The sequence below is a fragment of the Oryctolagus cuniculus genome, chromosome 9, assembly GCF_051225735.1.
Source record: "Oryctolagus cuniculus isolate XC-2025 breed Fujian yellow rabbit chromosome 9, ASM5122573v1, whole genome shotgun sequence".
Classification (NCBI taxonomy): domain Eukaryota; kingdom Metazoa; phylum Chordata; class Mammalia; order Lagomorpha; family Leporidae; genus Oryctolagus; species Oryctolagus cuniculus.
In genome coordinates, this window is record NC_142875.1 from 55,472,210 (window position 1) to 55,496,258 (window position 24,049).

Below are 24,049 nucleotides of genomic sequence, written 5' to 3' on the forward strand. Positions count from 1 at the left end.
ATAATTTTTTTATTAATTAGACAAAGACAAAACATGAAAGGGTAATGTGCTTTTACATTGGTAAAAACTAAAATTATTGTGGACATGCCAGTTTATCTGTGAATTAAAATATAAATAATTTTCTTTCATATGGATTCACTTTTACCAATTTCTACTTCTAAATACACAAGGGAAATGTGTAAAGCTATTTCTAAAACTATTAAACTTTTAATTGATATGTGCACATAGTACATCTATCAGCAACAAAAATAGCTTGAAATTTTTTGAAAAATTAAAATGCAAATCTTAAAAGCTTTGACATTAAAAAATAATCATGAGAGAATCAAGCAAAATGATACTTGGTTTAACTTTTCATTTTTAATACCTCCATTTACTTATATTTTGATTTGCCTATGTTAATTCTGTAATTATTTTAAAAATCTCCCCACATGAAGATTACAATAAATTCCTATTTTCCCTGAAAAGTTTGTCCAGCGAATTTATTAAAAATATTTCTTTCCCCTTCACAAATTAGTCATCTTGTATAATAAATTATATGACCATACTACTAAATCCACTAAGTTCTGTAAAAATGGTTTTGAACTAATATGTGAATGAAATTCACTTCAAATGAACATATTTTATCTTCTTTATTTTTCACATACTAATAGAATTTTGTTTGAAATAATTAAATATTTGGCCATTATTCCTCCATATTTAATGTTAAGACTTTTCAGTAATGAATTATTAAATAGTCACCAAACATTAATACTCTTTTATAGTTTCAATGAGCTGGAGTAGGTGAATAAAAAAGTATACTGCTGACATTTTTCTGAGGATGTAATTTTTAACTCAAAGGCATGTAACTTAAATGTCTGCAAAACGATTCTGCCAAAACGTTGATACTGCATTTAAAAACCACAAGGGACACCATTTTCAAAGGTTATACAGCTATACTGTCAAGTGAAGGGCATACAGCATAGCTAGTTAAAGTAATGCAATTAGTGAACATGCTGTGGTTAGATTACTGGGAAAATTATAACTGCACAAGGCAAAGATCACATGATTTACATCACACATATAAATGATACCATCAAAGATTTTATTTATGGAAGATGCATTGCATCATATTTTCCTATCCGTGAAAATTTTTAGTTTTATTTGGAAGTCATATTCTTTTATCACAGCCATGTTTTGAATATATTATCCCATGAACTAAAAATTTATGATTATGTCATGTCCATTTATCACAATTAGTTTCAGAGGCATAATTTGAAGAAACAAGGTATATTCCCTTATAAATATTATGTTAGTAATTTTAAGTTTTCTAAATTGCCATGCCTAAAATATGAACTCCTGTACACATCATTAAATGATCTGTTTACATTTTAATTAGCGAAAGAAACTTTGAATATAATAAACTAAATTGTTATTACATTAAAATATAATAATTCTTAAAACTGATTTTTGAAAACATGCTGTTGCTCATGTAATGCCAATAGAATAGCAATAACCTAACATGAATGTCCTTAGGATGCATATCAAGACTAAAATAATTATTTTTGTAAATGATTTCATAAATCTGATTAAATATAAAATATGAAAATATAATTATCTTTCCTTCCTAAGAATATTTCCTTTTGGATACTGGACTGACATTGCATGACAACATTTTGAGAAATCCATACCTTGTTAATTTTATTTTAATTTCTCATGGAGTTTGTTTTTATAAAGAACCTTTAAAAATATTCATGTTCTTTGAAACAGTTTCTTGTTCCTTGTATCACAACTTAACAAAATCATTATAGATATTATCATGAGATATCCTTACCAGAATATTATCTGCAAGCATGATTAGAGTAATACTATTATTTACAAAAATAATTGTAAAGCACAAATATAATGTATTTTTCCCATAAAAGAGGCATGCATCAATAGGAATTGTTCAATTGCCATTTTTATAAGTTGAATAAGACTAATAATTCTGAATAAATTTAGGGTCAAGGAATTGATCAAGATGTTTGGATGCAGGACTGGCATTTTGGCACAAAGGATTAAGCCACCACCTAGGACACTCGCATCCCATATCAGTCCTGGTTGATCCACTTCTGCTCCAGCTCCCTGCTAATACTCTGGGAAAATAATAGAAGATGGCCAAGTACTTGGGCCCCAGCCACCCACTTTGGACACCTGGATGGAGTTCCAGGAGCCTGATATCAGTCTGGGCCAACCTCTGACATTGTGGGCATTTGGGGAGTGAATCAGCCTATGGAAGATTTCTCTCTCTCCCTCCTACTCTGCAATTCTGACTTTCAAATGAATAATGATTTTTTTAAAACAGTTGTATGCAATTGTGTTATGCATACACACACACACACACACACACATTCCAAGATATCTATTAAGGGAATCTGAAAGTATATATATATATATATATTTTTTTTTTTGACAGGCAGAGTGGACAGTGAGAGAGACAGAGAGAAAGGTCTTCCTTTGCCGTTGGTTCACCCTCCAATGGCCACCGGGGCCAGCGCGCTGCGGCCGGCGCACCACGCTGATCCGATGGCAGGAGCCAGGTACTTATCCTGGTCTCCCATGGGGTACAGGGCCCAAGCACCTGGGCCATCCTCCACTGCACTCCCTGGCCACAGCAGAGAGCTGGCCTGGAAGAGGGGCAACCAGGACAGAATCCAGCGCCCCGACCGGGACTAGAACCCGGTGTGCTGGCGCTGCAAGGCTGAGGATTAGCCTAGTGAGCTACGGCGCCGGCCATGAAAGTATATTGAGAATATCCAGGTCAATTTGATTGTAATCAAAAACTTCCATGACATTTTGGTATTTCACCACACCATAACTTCATCTGGATGATTCTTTCAAAAAACATCTACAAGCAACTTCAGTAAGATAATTAAGCAGTAATCCCTCCCTTTCTATTTTCTATAAGATGGTGAATAATACATTTTCCACCATTTCTCTTGTTTATCTGATATCTCCTCCTAACTCAGATCCACTTTCCACCTTCTCCCTCACCTATCTGACACCTCATCCTATCTCAAACTCACTTACCACTGTACCCCAGAGTTATTAGAATTTCTGCTTTTTTATTTCACACACCAGACAAATGGAAATGTACTTGTCATTCACACTGCTTGGAAAGAGATACCAAAGGGAAGCTATGGTACTAAATGTATATAAAAATAACTCTCCCACATACACAAATTAAATGTCCTCAATATCTAACTATCCAAAGAGTTATCCAAGACAGCCAACAACCTCTAGTTCCAGAGAAAATGAAGGAGACATGGAAGAATGATTGGATTATACTTTCTTTTCAAAGATATTTGTACCTCATTCCACAAAAAATTATCTGAGGTCATTTCATCATGGTCAGTATGTATGAACAAAAATTCCATTATTCTTTTCTGGTATTCATGGTTAAATTGGTGGTCTTTTTCATCCATTTCAGTTGTAATATTATAAATTATACTTTACTGAATCCAATTGAAAGGCACTATACAAATCAATAATGAAAGGCTTTTCACTTCTTTTTTCTCCTCAGAGAACTACTTAATAGCTACCCTTTTGATAATGCAATTTTAGGTTTTTTGTTTTAATGAAGAGTTGGCTTCTTTAATAAGAATGACCCTAAGGAGCCAATCAAGTCTATAAAATGCAAATTTAAATCTAATTGAGATTGTGTTTAATCTAATAGTTACTTCTGATTTGAACAAGTCAAACTGCCTTCAAAAACATTCTAGGAAACTCCATTGACATCAAGGGGTTTGCTCCACACACCTGGGAATAAGTTTTAGCTCTTGCACTCTTTCAAGTTATTACTGGTGTTTTGTGGGTCACTTTCAAATTAGTTAATTTCAACAATTTATCCTTCTCTTAAAGTTTCCTATGTAATACTATTTTCCACTTGTGAAATAGAGAACATAACGCTAGTGTTTTTAGTGATGAAATGTAGAAATGTAATATGAAAATAAAAGTTAAGTACCTAAAATTTTATTAGCAGATGAATTTGAAATTGCAACAATGTGGTCTTTTAGATTTCTAATATAACAATTGATATTCTGCATACACATTAAAAATTAGTGATTAAGTCATAGTCTGACAGCTAGAAAATTTTCAATTTTATTCTTCATAGCTAGTTTATACAGTAAGAGGCATCTGGCTCACCCTGTGCCTATGAGAAAATGCCAAAAAAAAAAAGCAAAATCATTGTGACAATAAGATTTGTGAAGCATACTACAGAAATATTTTAGGCTCAAAAATTCTAAGAATTCCTTATTCACTGCCCCAGAACTTTCAAACTACTTACAGAATACTCCTAGAGGAAGTAGTTGCACTTTACAATTAAATTAGCTTTCGAAACTCAAATGTATCCTCCTTTACCCTAGCTACAGTGACTGTACTTCTAAAGTTTGAAATCACAGATTATTTTCCTACTGCAAATCCAGCTTTTTATGTCATAAATCTCTTCTCTAAAACATCCAGACTTCTTTTCTCTTACAGATTTTATACAGAATGCATGACCAACTACTGGCAGCCATTTGTTTCCAAATTTTTTCTTTTAATTCACAACAATCACATGAATATGGTGTTTATCTTTTTACATGGGGATTATTGATGCAGATTGCCTTCCTTGATATCATTCTTTTTCCTCTTACAAATTGTTCAGTCATAGAAAAACTTTCTAAATGACACTATTATGCTGTGCTCCTCCGTACACCTTTGCTTCTGATCACCACAAATGCTCACATTCTCAGGTTAATATCAAAATTCATCAAAACTAGTCTAAATGTTTTTTCTGCTAAATTTTATGTTTTTTAAAAAAATATTTATTTTATTTATTTGAAACAGAGTGAGACAAGAGAGAGAAAGGGAGAGCAGAGAAAGAGATCTTCCATCTACTGCCTCACTCCCTAATTGGTCGCAATAGCCAGAACTGGGCCAGGCCAAAGCCAGGAGCCAGAAATTCCATCAGGATCAATCATGGAGTGGCAGGAACTCCCAGGGACATTAACAGGGAGCTAGACAGGAAGCACAGCAACATGGACTTACGCCAACACTCTGATATGAAATGCTGGTGCCCAGGCATTGGCTTAACCCAGTGTACCACATTGACCCTCCATTTTTAATTTTAAAAAATAAACTTTATAGCTTTAGATTCATGGAAAATTGAGAAGACATTATACAAAGTTCGAAGTATCTCACATTAGGCTGGAACTAAACTTCTTACATTGGTATGGTACATTTTTTCTCTATTAATGAACAAATTAATATTGATTCCTTATTACTGACTAAACTCCATAGTTTATTGAGCTGTCCTTAATTATTACCTCATGTCCTCTATCTGTTTGAGGATCCCAGCAGTATCTCACTGCTCAATTCTTTTCATTCACGTGAGAGGAATAAAAATTCCATCCCATAACTCTCCACACCTAATCTAAGATAGATTTTTACTACATCCAATTTTTATAATCAACTGTGACACATTCATTGATATTCATATGGTTAGATGGAAAACATTTTTTGGTCTGTCAAAGAACAACATCAAATTAGACATGGTTCCAAAAAAGCATTGAATAACACAAACATTCACTGAGATAAAATAGGCTATAAGAGTTGAAGATTTAGGTTTGTTTTGTAATGTTTCATCTCTTTGTGCCTTATTGTTGGTGTAAACTCTATTTGAGGAGATAAGAAAGAATGAATATCACTTTGAATAATCTGAAATGCTACATACATCAGTATAGCTGCTACTACATAGTTTTTACCTTGTCCATTATTTTGAGTTGATATCGCATACTAACTGTATAAATATAAAAGGGGATACTTAGTGTACAAAAATGAAAAATTACTTTAGTCTCCCACAAATAATTTAGAAGCAAATTATAGGTAAAATACTAATTACTATCATAGCTATTCATCTTTGAAGATTTTAATAAGATTTATTGGCAACACACTATTGACTCAATTTGAATTTCAGTGTGAGGTTGAATCAAAGCAAATAAAAATGTGACTTCTTTTTAAAGCCATTCATGATGCAGACAGATCACTCCAAGGTAGAATTAATCACTACACTGTATTATTAAAGTGAATTTGAGTAGTTTATCATTATTGAACTGATATCAGAGAAAAACTGGTTACATCTGAAGAAAAGTAATTCACTGATGATACTAACAAATATATCAAGGGTTTTCAAGTGTACTGGTGATATGTAAGTAAAAAAATACCAAAATGAATGTACATGTTTACATTCACAGATGCAGAGGTCTAAAACTAATTAAGCAAAATACTTAATTTCTATTCATAAAAGTATAATGTGTACTTATAATGTAAAACAGCTTGCAATTGGCTTCAAAAAACTGTCACGCTTTTTATAACAGTCAACATTTTAAAAATAGTTGTTAACAAAATATTGTTATGTGAACACAGAAATAGCTAGGCTGAAAAATAATGGGTTTTGCATACTCTTGTGCCCATAAGTCCTGTGAAAACACATTACATTTTGTTTATACATTTTGTGATTTCAAGGACAAGTCCCTAGCAACCTAGTACAGTTTCCCAGCACAATTACAATGCATTTGAGAAATTAATGATATTCTGGTAGATATAGGTTAAGTGTAATTAAAAAGTAAAAAGCTTTGCCATTCAAACTTTGGAGATAACTATATGCAATCACAAAATCATATATATTTTCATATATATATATATGCATGTGACTATAAAGCAGAAAATGTTTAGTAATCAAACACAAAAATGTACATCTCATCAGAACAAATCTAAGAGTTTATTTCTTAATCTCTTGGGTTTCATGTAGCCTAGTTTTTTCAAGTTCCAATATGTTACAGAAGGAAAATGTACAAAAAATTTATCCTAGTGTCCTCAGTGAAATGCAGTAAAGAAACCTAGGAAAATTCTAACCTCTGTAGAGTTATTTCTTTAACCTTTATCATTTTAAATATATGTTCTACCTAAAGCTTAAACTCCAGGGAGATCTCACACCACCCTCTGAAAAGAAAACTTACCTATCTTTTTAGAAATTATTCAGTAAATGTGTACTTTCCTGTTCTTTTTTTTCTTAGTGATGTCTTATTATTCCTTTTGACAAATCATTCATCTGCCATTATTTTTGCCACATTTCTATTGCTTATAGATTCAAATGGACTCACCAAAACAGATGGTTTTTAAAATCAGTACATCAGTATACAAATATGGTTAGCTGTATCAGTATTTCACAAATCAATAAACATTCTTAGTTGAGCATTCCAACCTCATGATTTTATTTCAAATATGGTTTCTGGGTCCAGTAACATTAAGTGTTACTGCTAAATCCTGTGGAATTTTTACAAGCATAAGGTTCTATATTGTATTTTCTCACTGGATAAACTTTTATTTTGTTGATTTCTTTTCTCCATAGTATAGACTTGATTTACTATTTTCTTGAATGTGTCATTTTTACCACTTGCTCTAATTTTTGCATATGTTTACAGTGTAATTTGAGTTATAAACACTAAAAGGCTAGTCCAAGTTTATCTATCTTTCCCTGGATAGCATATTTATTCTGAGGATCTGAAGCCACATGTTTCAAAATGGATTGTGTTCACTTTTTTGTATTGTCTTATTTCTCAAATAATGTGTTTAATTTTTTTGTTTTGAGGGGATTTTTGTTTCCTTAGTGCTTGTATGAATTTACTTTTACCTAAAATAGCCAACACTTTATTGTTACAGATTTTTCATTTAACTCTGATCAGTCTTACTGAAAATGTACAGAATGAACAGAAAGCTACATATCACATTGATATTTTTATCCCTTTTATATATACACAACAGTGTATCTCCATTTTTAGGAAAAAATAATTTTATTAAAATTTTTAAGATTCATGTATTTATTTAAAAGCCAGAGTGACAGAGAGGGAGGCAGGAGGGAGGGAGGTGAGAGACAGAGAGAGAGAGGGAGAGAATGAATAATCCTAAACTGGTTTACTGCCCAAATGACCACAGCAGCTGAGGATGGGCAAAGTCAAAACCAGGAGTCATGAACTCTAGCCAGGTCTTCTCAATGGGTAGTGCAAGGTGTCCGGTGCGTAACAAATCTTCCCAGGAAGACAAATCAATTAATTCACAGGCTTTTATTGGGGTTCCGCTCCCGGGCGAGGTTCCCCAGTCCCAACAGAGCAACAGAGCGGGGGGGCCGGGGAAGTCGCGCGTCAGAGATTGGGAGAGCTCCTTTTATAGATTCAGGGCATGGGGGTTAAAGGTTGAGGTGGGTCTGATCCTCACTGGTTGACCTTTAGGCACCCACGGGGACCTTGACAAGGAATTTTCTTCCCTGAAATCACAGGTAGGGACTTCTCCATTCCCAGAAGTATAGGCCTTCCTTCCATGCGGATCCCAAAGCTACCAGGTAGCAGGGATTCAAATACCTAAGCCATCATCTGTAAAACTTATTGCTATTAATAGTAGGATTTAGGTGGGGGCAGAATGAGTAATGAGGAAGAGAGAGAGATAAAACAGGAGTTCCTTTGTTCCTGACTTGAATGACTGGATAAAAGATAGGATTACAAGATTCTATCTTCAGGGGTGAGCTTAGGGCTGCAGCCCGCTGTGCCACCACTTGGTCCTCTGTGTCCCATATTCAAGTGTCTGGGATAAAGTCTTCCCTACTCTCCAATTCAGCATCCTCCCATGTCTTCAGTTTGAGGATAAATCTATTGAAAAGTAATTGGTACATGTCCTTAGTAGTACCAAGTACTTAGTATAAGTTCAATTCTTGCTAGCTGATCTTTTGTTATATGATTGAATAATCCCACACAGTTTCTCATGCACTTATAGTCTTTTAAGGATTTCATTAAAAACTATTTTAAGGTAGGGGTTTCAGCTGTGTTGTAAAGTAAAAAGGAAAAAGACAAAAAACAACTTTGATTATTGTCAATAAATAAAAATAGGTGAATTTTGAATTAGACAATCTTTCTTCTGAGTTATGTTTACTGTTCAGAATAATTTCAATAAAAATGTCAGTCACAGCAATTAAATTATGTGACATTATGATATACAGAAAATTAGAAAGTATTAATCACACCGCTGTCCTTTTGAAACTTGATGAATGATCAGTTTTGCTGTTGAATTCTCCATCCCTTCTGATCCCTTTTGATCATTATAAACTAAAAATCTGTTCAGATAGCCTTACTCAAAATAAAGTTATTAACTATCTATAGAATCAAATTTAAATTCCTTAATATGATATTCAATGTCCTTCATAATCTGGCCCTAAGCAATTTCTGGGTTCCAAGAAAACCATTTAAACATTATTCTACATCTTCCAATGAAAATATTTCTACTACTTGCCATTCCTGAATTATGCCATGACTTATCATGTCTCCAATTATGTTGTTATCCCATCTTCAAATACTAAGTTCACCTTTTGTCTGGTAATCCTATTCTCTATTCATTTCTATAACAGAAGTAATTTTATTTTTACATATATTATAGCATTTACCTAATGAAATTAAGGCTAGATGGATGGAGGATTCTCATCATCAAAGACTAAATATCTTAAAGATAAATGGTATCATAAACCAATGTTTATCAAAATATTCATGTAAAAACAGAATTAAAAAATTTAATGTATATGTAATCATCCTAGACGTTTATAAACTGAAAACTGGATAAAGAAGTTATGGTATATGTACACTAGGGAATACTACACAACAGTAAAAAAAAAATTGAAATTCTGTCATTTACAACAAAATGGATGCAACTGGAAATCATTATACTTAGTGAAAGAAGTGAGTCCCAAAAAGATAATTACTATATGTTCTCCCTGATCTCTGGTAACTAATAGAGTACCTAAAAGGTAATCTATAGAAGTGAAATTGACATTTTGAAATACAATTGCTTTAAATAGTTCATATTGCTCTTTGCTGGCATATTATTTCTTTTTTCTTTATTTTCCTTTCCTTAGATTTGTGTTTACTTAAGATTCAATCTATTATTTATTGTGTTGTAACACTGATGAGTAATACTTGTATACATAAAAGTTATTCTATATGCATTAACATTTTCTAAGATTTTCTTACTATGCCTCCTTAAATACTTTAGATATTTTTAGATTTTAGGGGCAAAAAGATTTTATATAAAGAATATTATATAATAAAGTCAATAATTAAAACTATGAAAGAAATGACTTAGGACAAAAAACAAAAAACAATTTCATCCTCCAACATATATTTTCAAAGCTCAAAGAAGATAAAATACAGGCCAGACAAATCAATTACCATAAAATATATATTTGTTTCAAAAATAAACCCAGTGTAACAGATAAGGGTGCATTTGTTATTGGCCTGGAAACCCTAAAAGTGCTACTCAAAATGATCTAAAATGATCTTATATTATGGTTAAGTATTTAAATGTCCCAGATTATTTTTTAACTTAAAAGTAGACATTTATAATTTTAAAACTATTATAATGTTGATAAACTCTTTTCTCTTGTTTCAATCTGAAACAAGATCCCAACTGCACAATTTTGTTAATATTTCAAAGAATACTAGGCTAAATAATTTCTCCTGGAGGTAAAAAAAAATCATTATTTTATCGTATGAATCATCACCAGGGCAACTTATTGTCAATAATTTAAGGAAAAAAGGTCCTAACATGTAACTGAAGTACAAGTCCAACAGTGATTTTGAAATGTAAAAACCACTCAGTGGTAAAAGTTGACTTGAACTGACACAGGCTATTTATTACCATTCTTTTATCCCATTTCAGTTTTTGTTTTTTTTTTTTTTTTTTTTTTGACAGGCAGAGTGGACAGTGAGAGAGAGAGACAGAGAGAAAGGTCTTCCTTTGCCGTTGGTTCACCCTCCAATGGCCGCCGCGGCCGGCGCGCTGCGGCTGGCACACCACGCTGATCCGATGGCAGGAGCCAGGTGCTTTTCCTGGTCTCCCATAGGGTGAAGGGCCCAAGCACCTGGGCCATCCTCCACTGCACTCCCTAGCCACAGCAGAGAGCTGGCCTGGAAGAGGGGCAACCGGGACAGAATCCGGCGCCCTGACCGGGACTAGAACCCGGTGTGCCGGCGCCGCTAGGCGAAGGATTAGCCTAGTGAGCCGCAGCGCCGGCCCCATTTCAGTTTTTTAATTAATTTTAATATTAAAGCTTTTAATCTTAACATTTTTACATCAAAAATATTAATGTTTGATTATAGGTACTACCATAGAATCCAATTGTGATATTACCGAATATATCATACTTTGAAGATCAGGAAAATGTTAATTCTGGAAAATACCAGATTTTAAGAATTGAAGATCTATATATCATAACATCAGCTTTTAAAACTTCATGAAACTTGAGTAGAAATTGTGGCATAACAGGTTAAGCTGCCACTTAGGATACTTGCATCACATATTGAAATACCTGTTAGTCCTGCCTACTCCACACTTTCAATTCAGTTTCCTCTTAATGCACCTGGGAGGTAGTGGATGGTGGTCCAAGTATTTGGGATCCTGTCACCCACATGGAAGAACCAGATGGATTTATGGTTCCTGGTTTCTGCTTTGCCCAGCCCTGGCTGTTGTGGACATTTGAGGTGTCAGCCAGTAGATGGAAGATCTGTCTCTCTCTTGATGTCGCTCCCTATCTCAATGTTACTTTGTTTCTCAAATAAATTAATCTTTAAAAAAATTCATGAGAGAGAATTATTATATTGAAAAATAAAGGAGGAATTAATTTTTATGTTAATATATTTGGTTTGAAATATTGCAGGTTACTATTTCTTGCTTTTTTTAAAAAAAATTATTACTTTATTTGTTGATTTGAAAGACAGAGCAACAGAGAGTGAGTGTGTGTGTGTGTGAGGGAGAGAAAGAATCTTTCCTCTGCTTGTTCGCTCCCTAAATGGACATAACAGCCAAGTCTGGTCTAGGCTGAAGCCAGGTGCCAACAGCTTCATGCTAACCTCCCGAGAGCTAGCAGAGTCCCAAGTACTAGAGCCATCATCCATTGTCTTCCCAGGTGCATTAGCAGCAAGCTGGATTGTGAACACAATGGCCGGGGCTTTGAACTGGCACTTCAGTATTATATGCCAGCAGCACCACAAGCAGCATCATTTCAACCTGCTGCTCCAAACAATGCCGGCCTCTATTTCTTGTTTTTTACCAATTAGAGATATGAAATTATTGGCCGGCGCCACGGCTCACTTGGCTAATTCTCTGCCTGCGGTGCAGGCACCCCGGGGTTCTAGTTCCAGTTGGGGCACCAGATTCTGTCCCGGTTGCTGCTCTTCCCGTCCAGCTCTCTGCTGTGGCCCAGGAAGGCAGTGGAGGATGGCCCAGGTCCTTGGGCCCTGCACCTGCATGGGAGACCAGGAGGAAGCACTTGGCTCCTGGCTTCAGATTGGCTCAGTGCGCCGGCCGTAGCAGCCATCTGGGGGGTGAACCAACGGAAAGAAGATCTTTCTCTCTGTCTCTCTCTCTCTCACTGTCTAACTCTGCCTGTCCAAAAAAAAAAAAAAAAAAAAAAAAGAAAAAGAAAAAGAAAGAAATATGAAGTTATGGCCACATCTGGTTTTATCTGGTTTTGAAAGATATGTACCTTATAGTAGAATATCCTGATAATTTCCAGAGTACCTCTGGCTTTCCACACATTTCAGTGTCATTTATGTAATTTAAGTGTTTATGTGAAATAGGAGATTGATGAACTTTGCCTTATACTTTATACAGAAGGCTGGAGCTACCTATCATTTTTCAGATAATTATATTTCCTTTACCTGATAATTTTCGCTCTTTATCTCTTCAAATATTTTTCCTTTCTTTTGTTTTCAGTTTATTTTTACTTGAAATCTTGCATCCCTATTGTGCTCCAAGGAGTATCTTTCCTCTAGTCCAATCCTTAAATATTGCGTTCTAATCAGATCTGCCTCATTACATTGATACTCAGTTGCCATGGAAGAGCAAAGCATTTTCCTTTGATAGCACTCTGCTCTGGCAAAACCACCCCCGCTCCCCGCCCCTACTACTCATCTCCATTTGCAGTCTTCTTGAAATTATAAGGAATGCTCTGCCTGTAATTCTTGACCACAGGTTCATGTTATAGCCTTTTAAAATCTCTTTTCTTTTTTTCATTACTCCATCATCACATCTGTCAGGGAAATCAAAAGTGACTTGCTATTGGTCACATCACACGCATAGTCCTTGAGTCTCATTTTCTTGGAGTTCTTTAAGAATCAGTAAGTTTTCTTCTTATCCATATTTGGCCATTGTGACACGGATCCTACCAAACTACTAGTTATCCCCTAAACATGTGTGTACTTTCCATTTTCCATCATTGTACTTATGCTTTCTATTGAACTTTTTTTATCTCTCAGAGTGAAAACCCTGTTCATCCACTAAGCCAAGCTCAAATTTCATCTCATATGAAATCTTCATCGAGCAATTAGTAGTATTTTAAATCTCCTCTTTGAAAATCAGCTCAGACTCTTCTATTCATACTAAAACAAAAATACATTATTTCTAATTTTTTATGTTTTATTTCCATTACTGGACGAAAAGTTCTTTTTTTATATATCTATTATACTGTGGTTTTTTTTTAACTTTTATTTAATGAATATAAATTTCCAAAGTACAGCTTATGGATTACAATGGCTTCCCCCCATAACGTCCCTCCAGTTGTGCTACAGAATTGGATCCTCATGAGAATGTGGGCTCCATCTGAGTAGCAATATTGTTTCACTCATTATTTAATCCTTAACTCTGAAACAGTGCCTGGCGCATACCAGACACCAAATAAATATTTTTAATAAATATTCAACATAGAGGTCAAGATAACCTTATATGCATAACAGACACTATACAAAGAATTAAAATCAAAAAGTACATTTGCTTCTTCCTTAAAAATAGCAAGCTTGAGTAATTATACACTTATGCCAGTGAAGCCAGATCACATATTTGGGACTGTCCTGAGAACTAGCTTGTGAGTCACAGAGCAAACTTAGTATCATTTTGTTTTAAGCAAAAAGAGCTATATCCAATTAATAGACTGGTTTAATTTGGCTACCATTACATTTGGTTACAAATGAAATCGAAAAATCTCTAAGTTTTAGTCAAATAAGTCATCCAGAGTTCTGCAGATCTGCACACAGTACTTCTCTTGGCAGGTTGGATTATTATTGAGCTCTCCTCCTCCGAACTTCTAAATGTCATCTTCTGTAAGATTCCTCTCTAGCCTCTTCTTTTTGCTCCCGAAATTCATCCTCATCAATTTACTTGGATTTAAGTATGATTCTATGGCTTCCAAATTTATACACCATTCCCTCTCTGATTGCAAAATGGTAATTGCCAGCTGCCTTTTCTGATAATTCCATATAGATGGCTCAGACTTTTCTAATGTGGGTGTCTAAACCTTAACTGTTTTCTTACTTTCCGAATGTTTTCCTTGCAGTGACTTCACCCTGTCTTCATTGAACCATTGAGTCAAAATCCTAAGATTCAGTACATGCCAAGTTTTATGACACCTCACTATTTTCTGAAGATCTCATCAAGGAAATGTTTATTTTATTGATTTTTTTTACCCTAGTATCTCTGAATGGTAAAGTTTCACAGGATCCAAAAATTAAGTCTACTACAATACACAAATAAGCACTGGTTATTTATAGAAAATTAACACATAGTGTTTGAAAATTTTTCTTAAATTTTCAAAAATTTAATTAACATGTTAAATAATTCAGGTGATATTCCATTTATTTGTACATCAAATCATTTTTCTTTCCTTTAGAACTCCTTACCCTAAAATCAACTTCAAATAAAATACTAAGCAAGTCATTAAAATTATAAAAGTAATGGCATACACCAAAACAAGTTTTGAACTTTTTACTTTATACATTCTTGCTACTCCTTCACTACTCTGGGCATCTTTTTTCCCTGCCTGCACTACTTCTTCAGCTTTCTAAATGTATCCATGTCTCTCTAAGCATTTTGAGAAAATTATGTCTCAATTGTTACCTCCTGAACACCCCCAGTGATTCTTTATCTGGCTTCATATCAGTAGGTTTCTAGCAACCCTTCAGTTAGACATCTACCATTTGTAGTCTCACACATTGCTTTTCTTTGCATCTACCCCAACTTGTCACACATTTCTTCATTTTGTCTGTACTTCTGAGAATGCTTTGTGATCCTCTCTTTTCCAGCTTTCCTCTGCCAAGTGTGCAGAAGGACCCACTCAGATGTCTCCTACTCCAAGAATCTTACTTGATCCCCTATATCTGGGTGGATTTTCATTCTCCTGACTCCAATAATGCTGTGGACATATGTCTCACTACAATAACTCCATAGTTTATATGCCAAATTCATTTACTAATCTGTGAGTTTCCTGCAGACCCATTTAGATTCATCTTTGTGTCCATTGGTACAATCATTTTATTAAAAAAAGAATAAGTGAGAGAACAAATGAATGAACAAAAATCTCTCCTGAAAGCAGCATTCTTTAGCTCATGAGTGAAAATAGCAAGCACCAATGATTAGGAGAACTTAAGACATTGTGCACAGACTGAAGAAATACATACATCTTTGTGCTTGGTGATAAACGACTCAATAGTGTCAACGACTCCATCTGGAGTAATATATTTTATTAACCTTTTGGAGCTTTTATTCAATACTTGTACATATTAATGAATTAACAATCAAGTACTCAAATATGACTTCTTCAATCTACAAATTCATAAGGAAATAAATGGTGCTATCACAAGCATGCTTTGTTTGGAGACTTGGAGGTCTCTATTGTGTGTTATAAGAAAGGCATGAAAGGCCATAAAGAATTTTAGATTGGAAAATTATAACCTGGAATTAGTATTACTTCTGCCACTAACTGGAAGATGACACAATCTATTTGTTTTTATTACATATAAAGGAAGCGTTGTACGCTAAAGAATCTTCTTACTTTAATGTTCTGTAATGTGGCTTTCAAAAGAACATAGACCCTCCGATGCTAGAATAGCCTATCAAATGAAATATTACCAACTTTTCTGGAGGAAGTTTTAGACTTATTAAATTAAAATTATTTTATAGTCCTTAACAAATGGACTGACAGCAATTTTAAATTTTCATAGTGTGGGGCACACAGCCAGTTTTGTAAAAGAATACTTAATAATAGCATAGAATTTTACTTATAAAAATAAAAAAAATTATACAAAACTATAAATGTAAAAGTCTTTGGTTTTGTTGGGATACTTAAAAGATACATTAATTATAAGGCTTAGGAGAGTGCCCATTTGAGATTTTGGAAAATACTGCCCAGACATTCCTAATTGGAATGTTTTAGCCAAAGTCATTGCTGAGCTTGTTAATGCAAGATAACAATCTCAAAATCACATTGAGTCTGCAGTAAATCATGCAACACTTGTTAGGAGGCTTTACAATGAGCAACACATGTTAGGGTGATAAAATCTTTCTCTATTTTCATGATACCAGCTGCTGGATCCTAGAAACAGATGTTTATGCATGAGAAAAAGAGATGTCAATGAAACCTTTAAAGTTAGGTGAACTATGGGACAGTTTCAAAGTTTGGTATCAAAAAATAAACTGAAACTGCTCAAAATTTGGGGAATACTTTATCTATCAGAATAAAAACCAGAGGAATTTTCAAAGTCCTAAAAGCACAGGAGAATAGACTATTATGGTTGAGATGCTACAGGCTAAATTCAGTTAAATTGAAACTCACAGGGTTTGAAAATAATAGTAAGTCCTGGCAAATAATACAAAGTCTTAAATGCCACCTAGGTGAATTATAACTTAGCAGTGCCTTCAAAAATTTGCAAATGATTTTTTCTGGAATTGAGTATTCAATAGTTCCTTCTTGTCTCCTGAATATGACAGTGATTTTCCATTTTCTTCCTAAGGTAAAGTTATTATTGATAAATTCATAGAAGTATTTCCTTTGAAATTTTTTCAGAGATTGGCAAATGTGGGTCATCTCCTTGTTTTGTTTGTGTGATACTGGGTTTTGCTGTTGGCTATCGAAAAGGTCTGGGAAAAATAGCTTGGTTGGAAGAATCAAAACTGCAGTAACCATAATGCGTAGTAGGGCACAGAATAGAGGTTTCAGGATATAAAAGTACAATCCTACTGCTTTCCTGGTTAATGTCAATTTTAGGCAAAATTGAAAGCAGGCCAAGTTTGTGTTCAGTGCCTTAACTCTGTTTCCTTAAACTCCTCCCCGTATCTGAATGTGTGGCTCTCTACTCAATGGGGTAGGTGAAGCTCTAACTTCTATTCTGCCATTTCCCTACTACAGTTTTCCTTGTATTTTTTTCCAGAGGAAATTATAGGTTGCTGAAAGCTTCTTAAAGTGTTTCCAGACACAAATAGAAATACAGTGAACTGCAGTCATTATATATTGAATTAGGGAGGAGGATTTAAATGAGTGAGGCTCAGAGGCTCCCCCAAACTGTGAAACCACATAACAAATACTGCAGTTATTTTAAACTAGCCTAAATTTATTTTGATTATGGGGTCCATAAACAAAATTCAAATATAACTTGAAGAAAACAAAAAAAAATCCATTAGCATTTGTTCCATCAATTTCTACAATGTCCTTTAGGAAGAGGGAAGGTGATCCTTAAGAATGTCATTTAGTTTTAAAACTAGAATCAGCCATGGCAAACCAAGGTTATTTGGCATTTCTATTTTTCTCATTTTTTCTCTATTATATTTTAATCAGAGATTCCATTGTTAAATGTTTTCAATTCTGAATGCAATTTATAAGTCAGATTTTCTAACAATAGAAATAGGACAGAGGAGCCACAGAATTGAATAGAAAAACAGAATTACAAGACCATTAAATAAAATGGGAAATTCAAAGAAATTTGAAAAGAGGAACTCCTAGGAAGCAGAAAAAAATCCTGGATGTAGTCATCGGAAGGGACTGACAGCTGGCTACCCAGAACTGGTGTTAGATTCTGTTACGTTCCTCCTGCTACCTTAGGCACAGGCCGTCAACAGAATTACAATATACAATTCTGTTTCACTAGTGTCAGACTTCAAGGACTTGCTTTCACTTAATTATAAAGATATCAGATTGATTATCCCGGAAAACTGAGAACTACAACTTAGCATCAATAAAGAGTTCAGGTAAATTTTGGCAAACATTTATGAGTACTACACATTTATTATTTAGGTAGCAATTGAAACTACTGAATTTTAAGGAATACTTATCAAATCTTTGTAAAAGAAAGGTTACTGCTAACAATCAAAATAATTTACAGAAATTCTAGTAGAGATAAATGAAAAGTTAAAGTACTTCCTTATAAAAGTCACTGAGTGAATCATATTCTGAGGCATAAGAACTAAGATAACTTCTAAAACACTTAGAACAGTTTTATTATTTTTAAACTGTATGTGGCTCTTTAAAGAAGAAATAACAAATATATTTTACTAGCTGTTGCTATTAATTACATCTTCTTATTCTAAAGTATAAAATCAGTCAATTTTCTGCATCTTTTTAAAATAAAAAATGCACACTGTATAGAAATATAAATTTACCTTTCTTGTATTTCACTATTATGGTACCACAAAACTTTCAAAGCATTTGGATGACTTTATTTATCTACCTTCCTACATACCAAGTTATAATATGAAATAAGAGTATAAATAAGGAATATCTAGTTAGCTAATAGGGAAGCAGAACACAAAAATATAATCAAATGAAATTTTCTCATTGCACTAAAATAACTTTTTTCAAGCAGAAAGTTTATTAGAATCAAATCTTTAAAGTTTTGTTCAGCTATATTACCATACATCAAACCTCCATTAACTGGTGAATTTTTTTGCTAAAAAAATGGCCATTAGATACTACCACTATGTATTTGGAATGATTAAACTGATGGCAGAAAAAATACACAAATGTCAGGAACAGAACAAATGGAAAAAATTAACTGTACAAAAGAGAAACAAAGTAACATTTGAGCAGATAAAATAAAATTTCCAAAGGCCCATGTCACTTCCAGAGGAAAATAATTATTAACAAAGAGACTATCATTGAAAGTATGAAGATTAGTTTTGGAATTTCCATTTCTAAATTAAAGAAATATTTCAATTTAAAAATAAAACATTATAATTCTAAAATGAAATCATTTAAATGGAAAAAGTCCAACTAAACATGAATATGAAATATTATATGCTGCTGATTTTTAATTGAAATCTGTGCAACCAGTACAAATTTTTAGTAAAAGAAGATGACAAATAGTTTTTTTAAAATATAGGCTTCATTTTCTGTCTCCTAAAAGTATCTTTACATTTGTTTATTAGAATATTTTAGAAGATATTAAAATTTGGGTTTAATATTTGATGTCTATGTGATATATTTGTTGGACACAGCTGTCATTATTTGTCATTTGGAAAGAAAGTTCTTCCTTATATGTATGCACATTGCTTCTCACAATGTTTTCCAAAGAATTCACAGAATTTATTGACCAAGAAAATAGCTGCTTGCTTCTTTAACATTTTAGAGGTATTTCTGATTAAACATGCACTATGTGCATAGTACAAGGCATTGGATGAGAGGGCAGGCTCCAAAGGTATTTTTAAAAACATTTGTAAAACTTCACTATTTATAACTGTGGAACATTGAAAAATTACTTAGTATTTATTGACTATAACAGTTCTTACCTGTATGTAAATGCTATAAAACCAAAGTAGGATGATATGTATTAAATACCAAGCAAACTATCAATAGCTTTTCAGTCATGTACATGAACTGTTTTCATCTTCTTTCCTTTGGTTTGCAAATATTAAAAGAAGTTTTAACTTACACTTCCATATGGATTTGCTATAATGTTATCTCAATGTATAAAGATGATTATTTGTGTAAATTCTTCCATTTGGAAACAAATTTGTATAGAAAAGACACAAGTTTTGCTTGTATTTAGATTTAGGATTAAATTCCAAATGTGTGGATTAATACATTTCCATCAGGATAAATTTTATTATATGTAAAGATGAAAATTTTTTTAGATTTTGCAGGTTATATAAGGAAACATTGGAATTAAGTTTGCACTGTATATAGTAAGTGGCAAGAATTTAATAAATTCAAGTTCTACCTTCTGATTCTATATGGATAGTCAGATGGATATAGACAGATACATAGATGAAAGATAAATAGATAAATCACATAAATGATGAAGAGAGATACAAAGATAGATGAGATGCAAATAGAAAGATAAATAGGTAAACAGATGACAGACATAAATGAGAGAGGGAGAAAACAGATTAACAGAGACACAGAGACAAAGACAACTTTCCTCTCCACTAGTTCCATATAGTTATTTGAAGGCAGGCTTCAGTTTAAATTTATTTTAGATATTCTTGAAGCATTTAACTTTTCTTTACAGCTTCAAAGCATTTGACAGATATTAAATAAATGCATAAACAAAATCAGTGGGTCAATTAGTCAATGAAATGTTATTTTAGCTAACCTTAAAATTCATGTTTTAAATAAGGGGAAGTCAATCTTGTTCTCATATGTAATTCACAGATTACCTAAGTGTAATTTTTGGATTCATAATAATTTCTCTTTATTTATCAATAGAGATGTATGAAAACTATTTGCTTGCAGAGACATTTCTATTGATATTCTTATCCTTAAACTAGCAGTAGATCATGTGTAATATTAACTAAAACATAATGCCACTTTTGCCTTCTCTTAAAGATGATAACCACCTTCTTAAGATATTATTGTTTTATATCAAAATTAAAAAAATAGCTTTTCAATATAAATTGCATTTTCAGCCATAATAAATGGGACAATCTTATTTTTCTGTAGGTAAAAGTAATACATTCACATAAAAAACATTGCTTAGTTAGTGGAGGGAACTCAAAGAGTTAAATATCAACAGTTCTTTTGTTTTTTTTATTAAGAATTTTCTTCAGATAGATTATAATAAGTACAAACTCTTATTTTATCCTGCTTTACAAATAGTATCCAGAGAATGATCTACCAATCACCAGATGTTTCATATACATAGATGGGTCTATCTAATGCTGTGTGTTCACATATTATGATCCAGCAAAATACTGCCTAAGATGTGTCTAAAAGATTCACATATATCATAGAATCACAGAGTCACATCTCAACATGTCCATTTAAGTCACTTCAAGTAAATATATATGTTTGTAGGAAGTATAGCTATAAGATAAATTTTCAAATTGCTCTGTTACAAGTAATTTAAAGACAGTAATGCACTGTTACAAAGAAAGTTGCTATGGTAAAATATAAGAAAAAAGTCATTGGTTTACAATTAATACTTAAAAGACAAAGTTTTGATGAAGTCAATTTTAAAATAAATCTGGTATAATTATATTCAAGTAGAAATATTAACATCTATATTTCTATACTGAGTATGTATTGATTTATTTTCAACATATAAATAAGTATATGTTAATACTTATATATTGATATGAGTACTTGTATGTTTATATTAAAATTTCAACATGATTTTAAATGTTAATAACACTGTATCTGCTGATGTATATATGCTAGTACAGACTGCACTATAGATAAAATTTTATTTTCTAAGAATCAACAATGAATAAATAACTTAGAAGCTATGTGTGTATAGTTTAAATGTAGTTTCTCAAAAAATCTGAAATGATAAATACTAACTACATTTTAAAACTGAATATTTTAAAGATTAATATGCCAACTAATTTTATATCAATATTAATCTAACTAATGCATTTGTCATTCTAAAGTCTAATTTATATAACACTTCTTTTCATTTTTCACAATAGAACATAAAAAATCTATTCACTAAGGCAAGTGCTGTAGTGAAAGTGGTTGAGCTACTGCTTGTAACATCAGCATCTAATATCCAAGGGCCTGGGATGAGTCCCACTAGTTTGCACTTCCAATCCAGCTTTCTCCTGATGCTCTTCAGCAGGCAGCAGATGAGGGCTCAAGTACTTGAGTCCCTGATGCCTAGTTCCTGCTTTTGGTTGTTGCAGGCATTTAGGGAGTGAACTAGCAGATGGAAGATCTCAGTCTCTCTGCCGCTCATTCTCTCTCTCTCCCTCTCTTTTCTTCCCTTCTCTCCATGACTCTCTCTCTCTTTCTCCTCTCCCTCTCACTGGCATTCTGCCTCCCAATTAAATTAAATCTTTCAAAATAAACCCTCTATTTATGATCTCCAATCTTACATGTAAAAGTAGCTTATTTATCTTTGGGTGAAAATTATCAATGAATGACTCATTGCCAAATATTTCATTGTGTTTGAAATGCTAAAATACCATAATTAATAAAAAGCCACATTAAATAAATTGGAGATAGACTTTTTAAGAAATCTGTATTAAAATGCTTCTGAATAAGCTTTTTCAGTGTAAACAATTTTGTATTTGTTTGGTTTTCATGAGCAGTTAGATGTAAACCAAAAGAAAGAACTAAAATTTTGGCTTAGATATTACTTGACTCTCTTGAAAGACTATTTTGGGGCCGGCCTTGGAGCTGGATTAAGCCTCTTTGATTGTGACATCTTCACCCTACATGAGAGCTCGAGAGCATGTTATCTCCACTTCCAACCCAGCTCTCTGCTAATGTGTCTGGGAAAGCAGCATAAGTTGGTCCAAGTCCTTGAGCACCTTTACCCACAAGGGAGACCCAGAAGAAGCTCCTGTTCCTGGTTTTGGTCTGACCCAGTCCTGGTTGTTGCAGACATTTGGGTAGTACACTAATGGATGGAAGATTCCTCTTTCTCTCTGTCTCCCTCTCTCTCTGCAACCCTGCTTTTCAAATAAATAAATCTTGAAAAAAAAAAAAAAGAGAGACTATTTTGAAACTAAAAATAAACAAGCCCTGGTAAGAGCTATAAATTTCCAAGAACTTATTTCACCTAAAAGGTAATGAATTTCTTAATTTTAAATATTCTAAATTAGTAGATTACAATGTGTATATCCAGCTAATGCATATCATATTTTTGTCACTGGTTAAACTCAACATAGGAAGGGTCAGGAGATGTCAACAAAACATGAACAATTCAGTAATTGTTGGTCAAGTTCTCATTTTAAGAATATTAAAGGCTGATATCCATGTTCTTCATTGTAACTCTGTTGTAACTATGATAGTGAATAAGTGCTTTCTGTCTGAGGACAATCAGGATTTTCTGTTTCTCTTATTATCAATAGTGCATTCCATGGTGATAAAGTGCAGTGCTGGTACTAATAGTTTTATAATTGCTTAAGCTTTACATTTTGTAAGCATTGGAAGACTTCACTCACCTTGTTCAAGTGGCTGGCTTTTAGTTGAAGTGGTTTTCATCTTGAGTGCCTCCCTAACAGACATGTCACAGCAGGAGCCTTTGTTAGTGTCTTGGTCACTGTCAGCCTGATCACTGTCCCCGTGCCCACTGTCTCTCAGGCTGGCTCTTTCTGGGTCCTTAAACGTGGAGCTACTGAAATACATATAAAGAAAAAGAAGAGAAAGTGTTGTCTCTACTAGTTTGAATCTGAAGTGTAGTCTCTTGCAAAGCAATTTTGACAGGAATGCAAATGGGGAAGCTGAGAAAGTTATTTAATAGGCCTTACCTTTGAACAAACTGCTGCCTGCTGCCCATGTAATTGGGCTCTGCGGGAAAATTGTCTGTCTGTGAAAGAGAAGGAAAAAAATACGTATAGTTGTACACTGGACAAATCTCCTGCAGAGCAACAAGATTTCCTAGTGGAAAAATGATTAATAATTCAAAATTTCCCTTAATCTTCAGATTTGTACATTTTAATTAAATTGGAAATTGCTGACATGTAATTATGTACTCAGAACAATTAAATGATTCCGGTCCACAAATTACCTGTTAAAGTAAACAATGAGCCTGTCATAACTGGCATTCTCTGTTAGCACCAGAATGGATAGCACTGTGTTGTTTCATTACTTAGATATTAAGATTGAATATTTGTAGGAGGAGTGGGAAAATGACCTAATTTCTCCATATTAAAAGTGTGAATTATTTAATAATACTCATTTTTAAGCATAATTACATCATCTGCTGGGATTCTGTGCCCTTCTTGATGCAATATCATTTAAAGGCAT

At 33.4% G+C, this 24,049-nt stretch overlaps 1 protein-coding gene across 7 annotated transcripts in view; it reads right to left on the reverse strand.

The window, feature by feature from the left end:
• Positions 1-24,049, reverse strand: part of PCDH17 (protocadherin 17) — a 96,700-nt gene that overhangs the window by 38,167 nt on the left and 34,484 nt on the right. For 3 of the 7 annotated variants that reach the window (XM_051850016.3, XM_070048407.2, XM_051850014.3), the window contains exons 2-3: positions 23,551-23,609; positions 23,245-23,414 (exon numbers count right to left, since the gene is read on the reverse strand). In XM_051850016.3, coding sequence (XP_051705976.1) covers positions 23,245-23,414; positions 23,551-23,609 — 229 coding nt within the window. Of the gene's footprint in view, positions 1-23,244; positions 23,418-23,550; positions 23,610-24,049 lie in introns of all 7 variants that reach the window. The other 4 variants (XM_051850015.3, XM_008260035.5, XM_051850013.3 and 1 more) reach the window with 2 other exon arrangements.